This window comes from Chiroxiphia lanceolata, chromosome 1, assembly GCF_009829145.1.
Source record: "Chiroxiphia lanceolata isolate bChiLan1 chromosome 1, bChiLan1.pri, whole genome shotgun sequence".
Classification (NCBI taxonomy): Eukaryota; Metazoa; Chordata; class Aves; order Passeriformes; family Pipridae; genus Chiroxiphia; species Chiroxiphia lanceolata.
Genome location: NC_045637.1, coordinates 129,630,864 through 129,647,401, shown reverse-complemented (window position 1 = coordinate 129,647,401; position 16,538 = coordinate 129,630,864). Strand labels below are relative to the sequence as shown.

Sequence of the window (16,538 nt, the reverse complement as noted above, 5' to 3'; positions counted from 1 at the left end):
GCCATCCTTCTTAAAGGTCGCCGTGGGTCACCATTCTTTAATATTCAGCTTTCCATTTCTAGTTTATGATTTCTTGGACTGCATTCCCAAGTGCTTCATTATTTAAGAGGCATTCACACAGGCACTTCTGCATCTGGTTGGGTTTGTAGATTGTTGTAAATTTGTTGTCCTGTCCGGTAGGAATGCTCTAGAAATACCTAATACTCATTTGTAGGGTGATATACAGTCTCTGCATATCCTTCAAGCCTGACGACTAGAACTCTGACTTTGTGGCTCTTGAAAAGTGTCTTAAGCAGACTGGGGATGTCCATTGAAATAAGAACTTCCAGGAGTCTTGAGTATTTTTGGAATTAATATTAATTTCCTATGTAAAATCTGAAATTCTTCGGGAATGGATGAGTCCTAAGCTTGGGACTCACTTCAGTAGTAGCTCTTAACCAGAATGTTCTGTAGAGTGCTGGTAACTAAACTGAAGAGAAACATCTCATGAAACTTTATTTTGGAATTTAGTACTGATATTTCACAATGTCATAACTTGGCTTCTTGGCTTAATAGTTTAAGTTAAAACAAACTTTCAAGAGAAAAATCAAGATCTTACTGCAAGAATGTGTCTAATCTTATGGCAGGAGAGTGTCACAATTAGCTGACATCAATAATGAGATGACAATATTAATACTTCATGTTTTTGACTCAACTTGAGAAGAGTCTCTGTCATCTGAGAAGTTCCTAAGGTAATTTAGTCTTTTGAAGCTGGTTATATCCATGCAAGGATGTGAATGGAAAAGTTCTTGCCAAACTTGAACAGCATTTGCTCACTCCTGAGAGAAAGATGGGAAGAAAAGATGTTGACAGACGAGCTCTGGTGGATTTAGCTGAAGCAGTTTTTATAATGCTACCAATGCTCTTCAGCTGCAGGTGTTTTTCCTCCATGCACGTGTGGCACAAAGCATTCTTTAAGCTAAGAATGGACTGTGAACATGGCTTTCAGATTATGCACAGGTTAGCTGCCTCTATGCTGGATGGGAAGGCAAGCTCTTCATTTTAGAGCTGTAGCAGATGGTTTTATTTGAGCCCTATGTCCTTTTCAAAAGAGTTGTCGTGTTAGTCTCTTACTGAATTACATTTTGCTGTCAGAGAAATGAAAACCTTTTTTCAGTCAGTCTAGGTGGTATAACTAGGATTCTCTTTGCTCTCAATCCAGCATGCAGAACTGTGATTTCATGCAGTTTGTTTTAGTTGGTTCCTGCTGGGAGGTAGGATCATGCCGAATTTCACCAGCTGTAGTATTGAGGTGGATCCTTCTGTCGTTCTGCGTAACATTATTTATAACTGGAATAGTGTAGCAGTAGGCTCTAAATACATGCCATTAAACTTGTGGCGTATTTTAAATAACACATGGGGTATTTTACCTTCCTGCAAGCTTATATTTTGCTTTTCTAATTTCTAGCTGACTTTTTCAGGTAACGTTACACTGCTTCAGCGCTGTTCTCCTAAGTTCACTTGTTCTGGAGGTAGAGCTGAGCTTCTTGTGAGATGTGTTAGATGTCACTGAGGAAGACAACAGAATCCTCCTGACTTACTCATTCATATGCTTAGATATTGTCAGATGAGGTGTAGTCTGAAACTTACATAAAATCAGTCTATAATTTTAGAGATGTCTTGATCGCGTTGAAGCCTTTTTGAATGCTGAAGTCTGTTGGCTGTGTCCAGGAGCTGTTGAAGTGCTTCAGCTGTCAGATGGTACTTGATTCTGTGAGAAGCATTAAGTTTCTATCCAGAGAAAGTGATTTGGTCTGGAGAAGGATATTCATGACAGTAGCATCAACATTTAATTGATAATGAAAGTTTGGGGAGAAGTGAAAGTTTTGTAGTAGCTCCCTAGCATAGTGAGAAGCCAGACTTAGGATGAGGTGAGAAAAGCAAAATTAAGAAATAAATCCTGAGAGCAGGTTTAATATTTAGAGAACAGTTTAAGCTGATCTGATGTGCCACTGTTGTGGTCCAGTACAATGCTGCTCTCCGTGACATCCTGTCATCTCTAAGTACATTACTGTACAAGACAGTTTGTCAAATGCTAACTTGTAGAAGTCCCTTCAAATTTCATGCTTACAGATCCCTTTTTCTGTATTTTTTATGATCTAATGATATAAAGGGTGAGGAGCCGAAACTATTATCGAACAGAGCTCAGTGCTGCTGCAGCCCTGCTGTTCCTTCTCGCTCTCCTGGGGTTGTTTCTGCCCTTTATGTTATGTCAACTCTGCCTGTAATGGGGAAAACTGTGTATTTATGACTTTGGGGGAATGCATTTTAGTTGTCTTTATGTTTTAACTCAGTGAATCACTTTAGTAGGTGGATTGACATATCTATGCATGCCGTCTCAAAGGCAATGGAAAGAGCACAGACAACAGTGGAATAGGGATTGCATTAAATTAGTATTAACTGGAACTGGTTCATGCAGTTGGGAAGTGGTTTGTTTCCTGTAAGTTATGCTGAAGAAGAGGAGGGACTTTTGAAACCATGTCCAAAAGTTTTCGTTTTCCTGGCTTTAGGTTTTGACAGTGTCCTGCAGTCCACTTCCAAGATTACCATGGAAAAACAAAAATGTAGTAACTTTTGGTAGTGCTTTTTTTTTCCTGTTGTGTTGTAATAGTATTATGTTAGTCGTAATGGGATTGCTGTTGCCTTTCCTCTGTGTGTAGAACAAGACACAGACCATAGCTCATTATCTGATTGTATATATTTTATTTGTGGTTTTTGGGCTTGTGCTTTCTTGGTTGGTTTCTTTTGGCAGCAAGACTTTTTAAATGTAAAGTTTACAAAGGTATACTTAGTCTTAATTTCCTCATCTTCAGACATTGTCTTTACCTGTTTATCTGTGCATTGTCTCTAACTTATTTTAAAAAGTGTTTTTGAGAAATTTTCAAAACTTGGGCTACCTGAGAGAGTAGCATAGTGCCATAGCATGACAAGGACAGTTGGAAGAATGCTTTGTAGCTCTGTACCCCTTAGGTACACTTGTGTTTCAGTGCAAATGTAAAAACTAGTTTCATTTTTAAAATTTGTCATCTTTATTTTGGATTTCATGCTGCTTTTAATTGTTCAGAGACCTTTCTTAAAATGCAAATTGGTCACAATTGGAATTCTGTAAGGATAGTTCTGTTTGAAATGGTAGGGATTGGATTTATATTTAAGGCAGTCAGAACAATTATATTGCATAAAGGGCAGCATGATATATGTCCAATTCATGCCATTATTTAGAATTCTTCACTTGAAATGAGTAGCTGATGAAGTGTTGTCTAAAATGGTCTGTTTTAACATTGTCATGTTCATATATCTATAACCATGCTGTATTAGTGCAAGCTATACCCGAATAATTGTGCTGAATGTTACATAGCACATTGATGATTGACTCAGCCTTTGGAGATCTATCAGTTCTAGGTGATATTGAAAATGCTTGTGAAGGCCGGTGGCCATGTTTGGATTCAGAAGTGTGCCAGCAGGTCTGCTCTCATGTTCTGAGCAGTGAGTAGGGTTTTGGTGGGTCAGATCGGTGCATAGCACGTGATTAATTTGGAAATTAGCATACTTGCTAATTTATTTTAGTAGGGGTGAGCAAAACAGACAGTAGCTGCAATGTAGGGCTTAGGTTGGCTAATGTGAAGTCTAGAAAATGAGTATATGAAGTAATTTTGTCTAAAGGACAAAGCAAGATGATCCAGAGAACATGGTCTAAAACTGTTCTTTCCCACATCAATCTCACGAATTGCCCCACACTCTGCTTTCCAAATGAAATGCAGGAAGAAGTGTTCCATGATCTAGGTGTATGGGGAGAGAAGTCCAGGAAGGAGTCAAGAACTGCAGACACTGTGATGAGCAAAAGCAAGCAAGGCAGCTGCTTTGAACTGAGCTCTGTCAGAGGGAAAGACACAGTCATGCTCTCAGCTTGCTAAGGCCTGTAGTGGGATCTTGTAAATAATATGGAATGACATACACAAGAGCAATAAATTGGATGTACATCATCTTAAGAACCATAATTTTTGTCATGGTTTGTGTTTTAGTATTTAGAAAGCTAAGCAAGCTAACTTAACTATATATATAAAAATATACTATATTTTCTATTTCTGTGTGTCTGGCTTTCCTGAGTTGCATCATCACTGTATTTAATTTGCTTGATGTTTTTTGTTGATGAAAATATATAGTGTAAGTAGCCCAGTTCTTTGCAGATATGAACACTTTAAGCACTGGGGGTTTTGTGACTGTTTTCTCTTTTGTATTTGTTTTTCTTCTTTGTCTGATGTTATTTGCTTTGATGGAATGGCATTCTTTTCAGCTTGGCATTGAGACAAAGGTTTCTGATGTGTTCTTGCCATTATGTGTCATAGCTAGCTTTTAACATTTCACATCAAATTTAGCCTGACTTTTTTGTTGGTTTTGTTCTGGTTTTCTACAGTGGACAGGCCAAAATCCCAGCAAATCAGAACTTCTGGTACCATAAGGCGAACTTCTTCTTTGGACACAATAACAGGACCTTACCTCACAGGACAGTGGCCACGTGATCCCCATGTACACTACCCTTCATGTATGAAAGATAAATCTACTCAGGTAAAAGCTGTAAAACAAGACAACAGAGATGTTTCATATAATTGATGTCTGCTCAATTTAATTCTGAAGAAATGTGGATTCACGTAATCTTACTATAAATATGAAACCCTAAAAATAGGGTACAGTAGTCTTTTTTTAAGCAGTGTCAATGCAGTAACATGGTGTGTGATGATAATGTTTTTATGCTTTTAGAAAACAGTTGTTAAAAATAATTTTCGGTATGTGGGCAGATCTGTTGAGGCTAAATAAGCAGATTTCCATCTCAGCCTTGTATCTGGTTTATTTTTAAGCTGCTATATGCAAAATTATGCTGAGTGTTATTTAAAAAAAAAAAGAAAAAAATTCCGTATAGCAGTGGCTGACAAACTAAAGAGTTTACTAAATCTTGGTAAAAAATCTGCCAGTCTCTAAAAGTGTATTTGTGTCCGGGGGGGAATTGAGGGAAGGCTAACTGAGGTTACTGATGGCCTGATACCCTTGTGATAGCCTTGGATGTCCTTAGCAGGAACCTCTGGCAGGTGGGCTCCTGTGGCATTCATACTGCTCTTTGGCTAGAAAGGTGAATGTTGTTTCTTGCCTGCTTCCTCCTCATCCTGGAGCTTGTTGCCCTCAAAGATAATCACTGTCAAACAAATAAAACCCACATAATTCTACCCCCCCCCAAATTATTAGCAGGGGAGCTGCATTCTTTATTTTTCAGCAGTGCTGTTGGGATATGGAGTAAGTCATCTGAGTTTGTGTTCCAAACTAAATTGGAAATGAAAAGAAACTAACTCTCTTTGGTTGTGTTTTCAGTCTGTAGGCTGTGTAGGGATGGTTTTTAATTAGTTGCTTATCTCTTGTGCCATGATTCTGGTCCATAGTTGTTGTGGATCTTTAAATAGATTCTGTGATTCTATTTTTTTGTGTAATACTGAAGTTTTCTGGACAAGTATATATAATTTTCCTCATCTCTTCAAAATACGGTGTAATGCAACACAGGAAGTCCTCTGATGGGGGAAAGATAAGCATAGAATACTTAGAAAAGAAAAAAGATCTATTAGTATGTTTCAGAAATCTTATTTAATTAACTTGGTAGTCTGATGATTAAAATGTTCCAAGAAAATTTTTAGGAACTATAGAGGGGACCCTTTAAGGAAATACTGTCTTCATGTCCTGCTTATTTATTTTAAAAAGAGTCAGCTTTAGCAAAAAAGAAGCAGCAGTCATATTTACTGTCATGAAAGATTTACCTAAAAAGATCCTGAACTGGCTTTCAAGGTGCCTTCCTTTTACAATACTATTCCTTGAAGATCTTTTCTGGTTTGAAACCATAATTTCTATTCAGGAGATTTTCAGTAGCCTGCTTTGTAGTTATTGTATTTCTCAACCTCTCTCTTAAAACGTATATCCATATCAAACTTTGCAAGTACTGTTATGAATAGAAAATATAGAATATTTTAACATTCACAAACAAACCTTTTCACCAGTTACAGAAAAGATAAACAAACTTGTTCTATAAATATTTGAGCTTCAAGTATTTGGCAGTAAAATTGCTTTCTTAGTGAGCTCAAGTAAGTGTTTAGGTTATGTGAACTGTTGGCTGCCTCCCTTTGCCTCATTCAGAAACTGAAAATGAAGTTTTACCTTTTCAGCATAATCAAATGTAACAGCGAAGAGAGGCAGTACTGTTGTCATTGCAAGTTAAAGTATTATTTCAAAAGGATAGGAGCAGGGTTGGTGGATATCTTCTAACAAAGAATTATGTTAGCCAAACTCGAGCATGTATCAGTGTTTAGCTTGAGTCCCTACTTGGGACTATATGAATATGTAAAATGGAAAAAGCGTAGTGATTTGCACAGTGATTTCCAGTTTGTTTTTTTTGTTTGTTTGTTTTGTTTTCAAATGAAATGCTCCTAGAGAGGCTTGTAGATGATCATAAAACATAAGATAATGTTTTGGTTGTGTGTGTGGCTTTATGTTGTTTGAGCTTTGTGTAGTTTGAAGTATATCTGATTTCAAGAACTGAGGATGATTTCCAAATTGTTGATAGGATGCATGCATGGCAAATTAAGTTAAATTAAATTAAAGCCTTGTACTTTGCCTGGGTACCAGCACAAGTGCTTCTGCTGCTTCATGTTTGTTGGCTAAGTAGCAGTTTAAGTCATGGGAGTTCATACAGTTTACACTATCTAAAAATAATAACACTTGGTAGTTTAGCAGAATGGAAGATGTTACAAACAAAATAAATAAAAAAAGATAATGAAAAGCAGTAAACTATTTTTTTATGAACATGTTTCATTGGGGAATAAATTATCTCTTATTTTACTTCTAAACTCGTGAACAATGCTGTCAGTATAACTTACATTGTAGGTGGAATAATTATTTCTCTTTCAAGGGTACTTTTTGTCCCTAATTAACACTAATTTAAAATCCAAATTCTGTGCAGTTTTGTTAAGGTGGTGATTATGGCTGTTCCAAGTTTCTTAGAATTCTTGTTTTTAAAAAAGAGTCAGTTTCTGGTCTTCACTGTGATCAGATGAGCCCTCAATGAGTTTTATTCCAAGTCCTTGTTCCCCGCTTAAGTTCTTTCAACCTATATAATGCTCATGAATAAAACACTTCTGTTTCTAAAATAAAACCATGATTAAAAAAAAAATCAACAATATCTCACTATTTAAATAGAGGGAACAGAATTTTGTTTGGTTTAGTTTCTGTTGCATCTTGGAAAATAGGAACTGTAGTTCATATTTCTGTGTCCCTCTTACTTACCCCAAATGTTTTGATTTAAAATAGAGAAGTGAGGTTGTTACATTTGCTTTTGGAAAAATATACTGTTACACTATGCATTGTGATACTTATACTTTTCAGTATTTCTCAGAATTCTGCATGTGTTTATATTAGTGTATGTATGTTTGCATGCACACAGAACTAGCTGATCTTTAGGAAGTGGCATGCTTTGGGTAATTAGAGGTATGCAGTTTTATTTAGTAGTGTTTTAAGTATTTCAGAAATCCTATATTTCTATTATAGGAAGTTACATGTGTTGATGTACTTTGTGATCCCCTTCCTGAGCTCTTCTACAGTCCTACTTTCCACTCCTTTTGTAAAATCGGAACTTTTCATTAAGGTCATTTAAAACTAAGTGTAGCTTTCTTCCCCGTTTTTTCTGTCTCTGTTGGGAGCAATTCTGTGCGCCGGTTCTTGATTCTTCATCATGTGAGTATTTCCCCCTTCACAGTGTACGGAAAAATTCAATGTTGAAATGGTTATCCCTAACCTTGAAATCTTCAGAAACATTTGGATAATTGTCAGAGTTGATTAATATAATTATTTGGCAGTAGCTAAATAATATAAAAGATACTTACAAAATTAAAAAGGAGAGATTAGAGATAAACATGATGTTGATGTCAGTTAAATATTGCCAGTTAAAGTTGGTCTGTGTAATTTTTCTCAATCTAAGTAATACAAAGAAATGAACAAATGACCAAATGGAATATTAGCCAGTGATTTCCAACTGACAGCTTAAACTGGAGTCCAGTATTGTTGGATATGCCTTTCTCATTGTATATGGCAATTAGGTATTACACAAATGAAGACAGTTTGCAAAATGACTCTCAGAATTTTTGTTTCTCTCTCATCTAAAGAATAATGCAGAGTTATTAGGTTGAAACGCTTGGCTGAAATACGTTTTTCTTATGTGTAGGTCAAGGCTTTAATGTAGTTAGCCTTCATTAGACACTTTTTTTTTTTTTCCTTCTGGATAGAAATTTTTTTGCTCTAAAATGAACATCAGAAACCAAGAGGCTCAATTCCATGAAACTTTTTTATTGGTGTATTAGTTGTCATTGATTTTATGAGATAATTTAATGATGTACGTTGGACGGAAGTTACAGGGAAGAAGATACATGTGTCATAGAGCTATGAATTTATCATTCTAACTTTACTTAACCTATCTTATGTTTAGGAGTTATCATCTATAGTCAAATTAACTTCTAACTCCTTAGGCCATTTCTTCCTGTAAAATTTCTAGAGGGCCTTTGAATACTTTGGAAATATCTGAAAACCCATCAGTTTTTATCTTCTAGTGTTGCTCTTGGGTTTCTTCTGAATGTGGAATTTCTTCAAAAACATTACTACTTCTCCTGTAAAACCTAGACTTGTGTAGATACTCTGGGATGCAGGCTAGGTATAGTAATTGAAGGGAAGGACTGTCAATAAAATGTGAGACATTTAGAGTAATTCAGTCTTATTTTAGGTTTAAGTAGGTTGGTATTCTATGCAGTCATTCTGATCTAATTGAAGTGGAAAAAATGTAGATGTATGTCCCTGACATGAGTGGAAAAGCAAGGCAGAATTACTTAACGTATTGGTAGAAGTGCTCATCTCTAAGGGGCTGGGTGAGTTAGACCGATGGTAATTGAGGTTTACGTGAAGACGAAGAGACCAACCATATATGGTGTTTTCAGCACGTCCTGTCCCACGTGTCAACTGAAGTGGACCACGAACCTTCACAGTTTGAAAACTAGTCATCCACCTCTTGTAGCTGCAGCATGTGTTATGTAATATTTTCAAGGTTCTCCTAAAATCTTAGTTTCTCAGACTTGAAGTTCAGTGCATACTTGTGTGATGCATACTTTTGCTTCTGCTCTGAAATATTACCAGTTTTGCAGGTAGTGCCTGACCTCTCTTACTGTGTTCCTGACTTGAGATGCAGCAACTTCGGTTTTGTTTATTGTGATCTGGGCATTTTTCTTCGAACGCGATTTTGAGTTATATTTTTACTTCCATTATTTTTTAATATGTTTAACACATGGGAAGTACACTTGCAGCTTCGAATGAAGGCTTCCATGGATAAGCCCGTTTTGTGGAAGTTGTAAATAAAGATGAGAAAACATGAGTTTTCATGAAATGTGGCAGATCATGGGTGTCATACACCCCCATTTTATTTGTGATCTAAATGACAGCATTTAAGTGAGATACGAGGTGGTCGTACGTGAGCTAAACTTTAAAAAACAGAATTTCTATTTGAATGCAGCAAGTTTGGAATGCTTCTGTTTGTTTTGCTTTTTAAAAGCTTTCGCTCGAATATCAGGATTTGGGGTTACGAACCCCAAACTAATCTTCATATAATGTGGATTACAGTAAATTAGAAACAGCATTTTCTAGGGTTTGAGGAGGACTAGCTTGCTATAATATTCTGGTACCTGCTTATGTTATTTTTTTAATGCTTTTTTTTTTTTTCAATCTGACTCCAAATAACACAGTAATATAACATTGCCTGACTTCAATACTGTGCTAGAAACATCATATAGTATTTGTAATCTAATGCTGCTAATAAACTTAAGGTTCACAAAGAATCTGCCCCCTGTATACTGATGGTGTATATGTATTATTGAAAGATTGTGTTTGGACTCAATTTACCAGAGGTGGAAGCAACCATGTAATCTTTGTCTCAAGGGAGGTAGTATTTGAGTGGAAAAGAATGTCAAAGCATACTTGAGAAAGTACAAAATTTAGTATTAAATGAATGGATGTTTTCTAATTTTTACTTTTGATTTTCAACTGCAATATAAGGAGTCTCACCTCTCTGCTAACAGTCACTGGTGGTGTTGCTGAAGGTCTTCAGGGTGTTGTTACTACTTTGTTTTTTGTCCTTGCTATCTGGATCAATATCTGTGCTTATTAAAAAATACAAGCAAGCTCTTGCTTTCTACTTGCTTTCTATTTGTTTTTGAACAATGTACTTCTCTTTATTGAAGAAAGTCACTTTGGCTTTTTAGATTCTTGGTATCTTTTCTCTTTATTAAGGCGTAGTTGAAAGGCTATGAGTTTGTAGTGATCCCTGCTATACCCTCCTGCACTACAAGTAAGTATTTAAACACCCAAAATGCCTGCTTCTACTTCATCCTGGAGTTGTTCCCCAAATTATGGAGCAGTATTGTATTCCGAAAACACTCTTTAGAAGATAAATTTTCATAAAATTCCCTTTGCATTGCTAGTTTTCTGTTTCTGTATAATTGTATGGTTCCAGCTGTACTTGGGATGTAGTAAAATACTGTAAGGAAAAAGCAATTTAAATTGGAAAGTAAGTTGTAATAGGTTGTGAAAACCCATGATTCTGAAAAAGAATCAAATTTTTCCCATTTTCTCTAGTTCCTTAGAAATCTGCAAACCACTTCAATGTTTTAAAAAACTTTTAAAACCAACACAATGTTTTTCGCACATTTCAGGGAGATGGTAAGTACCCAGTCTGCAAAAACAAGTAATTACTTAGAACATGGCTCTGTTAAAATGCAGAACAAGTGGATGCACACACAGTTAGCACACTCACGTGGCAGAGGCTGTGCTTTGTGTGATGAGAGTCAAGGATTGCCTGGCTAAGGCACATCTATGTTTTCCACATATTTTTAAGTAGCTGGTTTAGCTCTTCACTTTTGATTTTTTTTTTTTTCAATAACCACATTACCTTCCTGGTTTCTTCCCCACACTCAAATAGAAGGGGGTATTATATAACAGAATCATATAACAAGCACACAGAACTCTTAATTTTTTATATAAGGACTTGTTTTTTCTTTTCTGGGAACATGCAGCAAAAAGTTCAGTACAGATTTTTTCAGTTTTGCTTTCTAGTCATCCACACAACTTGGTGGGCCTTGGGGTGACATATTCCTGATGGTGTAAAAGTAGCAGAGAAAAAGCCCTGCCGAAACCATGGAAAGTGCAGAAAACACAAGTGGGATATGTAGCCCTGTGCACACAGAGAGACTGATCACATTAAATACTAGCACTGATGAGTTAGGTGTGGGGCTGTAGGCTGTATAATACTGTGGCAGTGTGGTGGTTGTGAAGGTGTAGCCAATGCTCTGAAATTACAGTTCTGTGCATGATGGTACCGTGCCTAGCCTGGCACGTTTGCGTAGAGTGACTTGGCCCTGTGGGGGGCTGCTCCCACCTACCTTTGCAGGGCAACAAGGAGCTGCAGGCATTGGTTTTGTGGTGTTCCCCAAGGTGGTGTCCAGCTTCCCTCCTGAGCAGAACAGTCTCTGGGATTGCCAGGCCTCTCTGATTGCTTCTTCAGTAATGTGCATTGTCTTCATGCTTTGTAAATGCAAGTTTACAAAACCTTGGTTTTCTATATTGCTTTTTATTTATTCAGACTATTACTGTTGCATATCAGATTCTGAAATTTATTCTTCATGTATAGTGCCTAAACTCTGATGCTGCCTATACAGTAAAGCAGTAATTTGTGCCAGAAGTTTTTCTCACCTGGAGAATTAAGTACAGTGTATTTTCTTTTTTTTTTCCCTCTAGACACCCAGCTGTTGGGCTGAAGAGGGAGCAGAAAAGAGATCACATCAGCGCTCAGCATCATGGGGAAGTGCCGATCAACTGAAGGAGGTGAGAAGTTTTGCACAGTGGAGCTTTTCAAGTTTTGATAAGCCCAAGACGTTTTTAAGCCCTATCTGGAGTCCAGGAAACTGCACCCTTTCCCTCCCCTTTGTTGCTTTTGAAACAGATTTTACCTCCAACATAAGAGTAGTTTTGACGAGTGATTCTTATTTTATGCTTGTTGGAATTTCTCCCTGCATACTCTGAAGTTTTCGCTGTGAAAGAGTGGTTGGAGTGAGCATTGAGGAACCAGCTTGTTGCTTTTTCTGTTCAGGGTTACCTTAATTAGCTTTCTGTTCTTTAATGATGCTGTCCTGAAGGAGGCAGAGTGTAAGGTGGTATGTTAGCATATTCTTGTTTAGAAATGTTGTTCAAGTTTTAGGTTGGAGATACAGAGGACACCACTTTCAAAAATGAAAAAGTGTTGGTACAGTAATGGTATGAGCACTTTAATCATACGTATTTTGCTATAGACTGCAATTGCAACTAGGAAGGACCCACCAAAAGGGAAGTGGATTTGCCTCATGAGAAAGTAGATATAGTAAAATGGTCTCCAGATCAGCTGAAAAGACAGTGTTACAGTTTTTTCCCAATAACCTCCATTTTGTCCAGAGTTTGTGTAACTATGTCTGTCCAGAACCTAATAAGTGACCTACATTTGGCATCGTGCCACTGTCAGGAAATGTGTAGCCTCTCTTCAAGAACTGCACTTTTCTTTTTATAAAATGAATCTTGCAACATGTTCCCATGAGGTGGAACTTTTCACTGGTACTCTGGGCCTCTTGCATCCTCTCTCCTGACTCCCTGTTGAATAGGACATTCAAAAATGAAAGCAATATCTCAGGAGATTATGTTAGAGGCAGTATATAGTTCTCTTCTGGAAAGCCATTGATAGGAAGAGTAGTTGTCAAAAGGAGTTTAATTACTTTAATTTTAAAATCAGATTTGACAGATACAGAATAATCTTGGAATCCAGTGGTGGCAATGGATGAGGAGCTGGGCCAGAGAGAGGTTGATCCAAAGAGAGTTGTCTGTTCCCGTCTCACTGAGTACCTCTTATGAAACCCTGATGTTTTGGTACATGGGTCTTCAGTTGCCTGGACGACTTCAGCTGTGAGGAAGCACTCAGAATCACAAAGGAAGTGACCAGAAATTAGTGCAGAAGGAGTTTTGTTTCTGAAAAATCTTGGCTTGAAACAGTCCATTAGCACAAAGAAATTATAGCATGGACAGGAGTAGCATCTGTTTTTCTAGGATAACACTTCCTTGCTTATACTGAGACACTATCCTTCATATTCTGGCAATCCCCTATCGGGTTGTGCAATAAGCAGCTCTTCTTCACCACAGGACTGTGGCTGTCAGTGATAGTGAAACCTTCAGCATGGAAGCAAGTCTCTGCCAGTTGATAGCAGTGACCCATTGTGCTAGGTTGCCACCCTCTTTATGTACTTGACCACAAGAGAAAGATAAGAAATGTGTGGCCAATGTGTTTCATAGTTCCTTTTTTTGATAGAACACTGCAGTGGACAAAATAGGTTGTGTTGAGAGTTGTTTCTATCTAAACTTTGCAATGGTTGTTCACCCTCAAACCTGCCCTTGTCTTCTCCAGCTTACAGTTCTTCCTCTTCCTCTGTTTTCCTTTTTCCAGCTTCTCAGGCCAGTTTTCTTGCCCTTCTAGTTCCTCAGGTTCATAGTCCCAGTGTCATTATGTGTTTATTATTCAGACAATACTCACCTGCCTTCCCCTGTTTGAGCTCTTACTCTGTTATTTTCCAGCTCCTTATCAGTTTTGTCTCTGCATTGTTTGGCTTCTGTTTTATTCCTTTCTTTTTCCTTTTGCTCACCTTTAAGCCTGGGGGATGGGGGCTGTTAAGAGTTTGTTCAGTACTAACAGTTTCTGGGCACTCAGTTTCTTTGTGCCACAGTAATCTGGAGTCCTTGGAAGGATAAATTCTTTGGGGCAGTTCTGTTCAAACTGTAAAACCCACTAGAGACAGAATTACTAGTAAATGTAGCTGCCAATTCCAGACATCTTTCTTGAACATGTGCAAACTGAAATTTTTGCTAAAGCTTCACCAAATGCAAAGATTCTTCCAAGGGACCTTTGCAGCATAAAGAACCCCCAGGCAAATGTTTGACTTTTTCATCCAACGCACTGGAAAACAGAGCTTCTCAGGGAAAAAGCTACAATAATGTGTTTTGGCACATAAAATGGTAAAAATCTCTTCTGACCCCTTTTCATCCTGAATCTCATTCTTAAAACACCTCTGCTACTTGTAATGAAGTTCTTGATGTGAAGGAGATAGGAGAGCAGAACGTTGCATAGTAGACTCCAGAGAAAATTTGACAAAGCTATGGACACCTGAAAGCAAGAGCTTAAGTAATGGATATAAAAATATCACCTTCTCCTGGGCAACTGCATTTGTTATGTGTAACGTAGGTAACAGTGCTCTGCTCAGCATTTTGAATTGTTTCCCATAGCATTCAACAGTAAACACATAGCTGTGTATAGTTTCTTTGGCTTGTCTTAAGAGTTTGCATTCATGTTTTCTTGCTTCAGCAATTAATGGAGTGATTTTTAGCATGTATTTTTTATTACATTGCTGACATAAACTAGCCAAACACTTGTACACAGAATTTTAATTGATTTTGATAAAATAAGATTGAATATGCTATTAAGTTTAAAAAAATATTTTTTCCTTGATTAGTTGGAGTACTGTTACAATCAAATACATTTATTTAATACAACTGGTTAGCTCTTTGAAAAAGGTCTGCATTATAAAAACTAAAAGTGAGTGTTGTATAGACTTAAGATCCCAAGCAAGAAAATGAATTCTGTATTACCATCTAAAAAAAGAATTTCACTTTGTGTAGTGAAGCTTATTTTGCCCTTGATTGAAATAGGTATGTGTTAGGATCGAATCTGTCTAGCACTGAAATAGGCACTGTTTGCTTTCCTGTAGTGGGTCTATTAAAAATTTAAATGTCTCCTGCTGTCACTGTGAACTTTGTAATGATAGAGTGTACATTTTTAATAATTTCTTGACAAAATCTACTTTTTAAAAATTTGTTTATTCTAAAGGGTGAACTGTTTGATTTTACGAAGCCTTGAGTTAACTTGCGTAAGATAATGCCAAACTGCTTTAACATTAATAGATACACATTTTGACTGGGAGATAGAGGTTGCTCTCGAGTCTTTGTACTGGACACAAACCAAGTAGTGGTTTGAACTGCTGGTGTTTTTTTCCCCTTGCAACCTGAAGAGTTAGTTTGAAATTCTGTTTCAGTTGTTCAGGGACAATTTTAGGTACAGCTTACCCTGAACTGGAATTTACCCAGAACTGGGAAAAACCCACTATTTAAAACAAGTAGTTTTTTCTCTGTATAGGTTTTTAAAGATATATTTCAAACAGTTGATATTTCACTTCCCTTAAGCAGCTCTGTGTGCTGTACCTGTTACATGGACACCAGCAACCCCCCATTGGAAGGTCCCTTCTGCTCCAGCAGAGTACTTGAAAAGGATGTGAGAATAAAAGAGAATTCAATATGAGAGCTTGCATTGCATGCCTTATGTGCTTTCATATACCAATTGAAAGATTGTATTCAGAGGTTTAGAGTGAACTTCTAATGCTTGTTTTGCTCTTTGACCTACTCTTAACTTGTTTATTAACAAATGGCTAATGAATGAGATGGAGCTCACTCATTAACAAGGGGTTCATGGTTTGTTCAGCAGTAGGAAGTTACCATGTTGTGTAGCCTGACCTGGAGAAATACAGCCTGTTGACTGGTAAATATTAATGAGCATTTGGAGAGTGACATGTTCCTTTATATTAATAGTCTGCATCTAGGTCCCTTTAAAAGGGAAGAATTACCAGGATATTCAGATTATCCCAGTGTTGTAAAGAACCAAGGTAATTTGGTTATTTCTCAGGTTTTTGCCATTAGTTATATTCTGTTGCATGCATATTACAAGTGGCATAGACAAAATTCGTATTTATTTCAAGTACACTTTGAGTCGTAAAAATATTCAGCAAGCAAAAAATATATTTATAGGGTTTTTTCCTAACTTGTTTTTTTAATAATCTGTGATGGTCATCTTATCTTTGGCTGTATGACAGCAAACCATCAAAGCTGAACTGAAAGTTTGTGCCCTGAATGACTTTGTGTAGGTTTATTTCTGATAAGATGCACTAATCTTTGTGTTTTCTTGGGGATTTTTGTTGTTGGGGTTTTTTTATAAATTACTTTGAAGTAGGTGAAGAAAAGAGTCTTTCTGATGCATGAACAACATTGCTGAGAATGGTTGCTGGAAGAAGAAAGGCTGACCATTTGAATTGGTATACTAAAATACTTGTAATATTTTATGGACCTAAGTGCACATATGTGTAAGGTTTTGACGTCTTTGACGAGTGGATGCTTTAGGATACAAATATTTTGTGGTGATTTACATGTGTTCCTTAATACTATTGTGTATACCCCAGTCACATTCATGGTCAGGACTTGGGTGTGTGAAGGAAGTGGTGTCCCAGGCCCTTTCTGTTTTAGCCGCTCTGTGAAAATGGACT

General features: G+C 37.0%; 1 protein-coding gene across 2 annotated transcripts in view; it reads left to right on the top strand.

Annotated features, from left to right (window-relative positions):
* GLCCI1 (glucocorticoid induced 1) overlaps positions 1-16,538 on the top strand; it is a 53,499-nt gene that overhangs the window by 15,522 nt on the left and 21,439 nt on the right. For both annotated transcript variants that reach the window (XM_032687221.1, XM_032687211.1), the window contains exons 2-3: positions 4,451-4,602; positions 11,896-11,982. In XM_032687221.1, the coding sequence (XP_032543112.1) occupies positions 4,451-4,602; positions 11,896-11,982 (239 nt within the window). The remainder of the gene's footprint in view (positions 1-4,450; positions 4,603-11,895; positions 11,983-16,538) is intronic.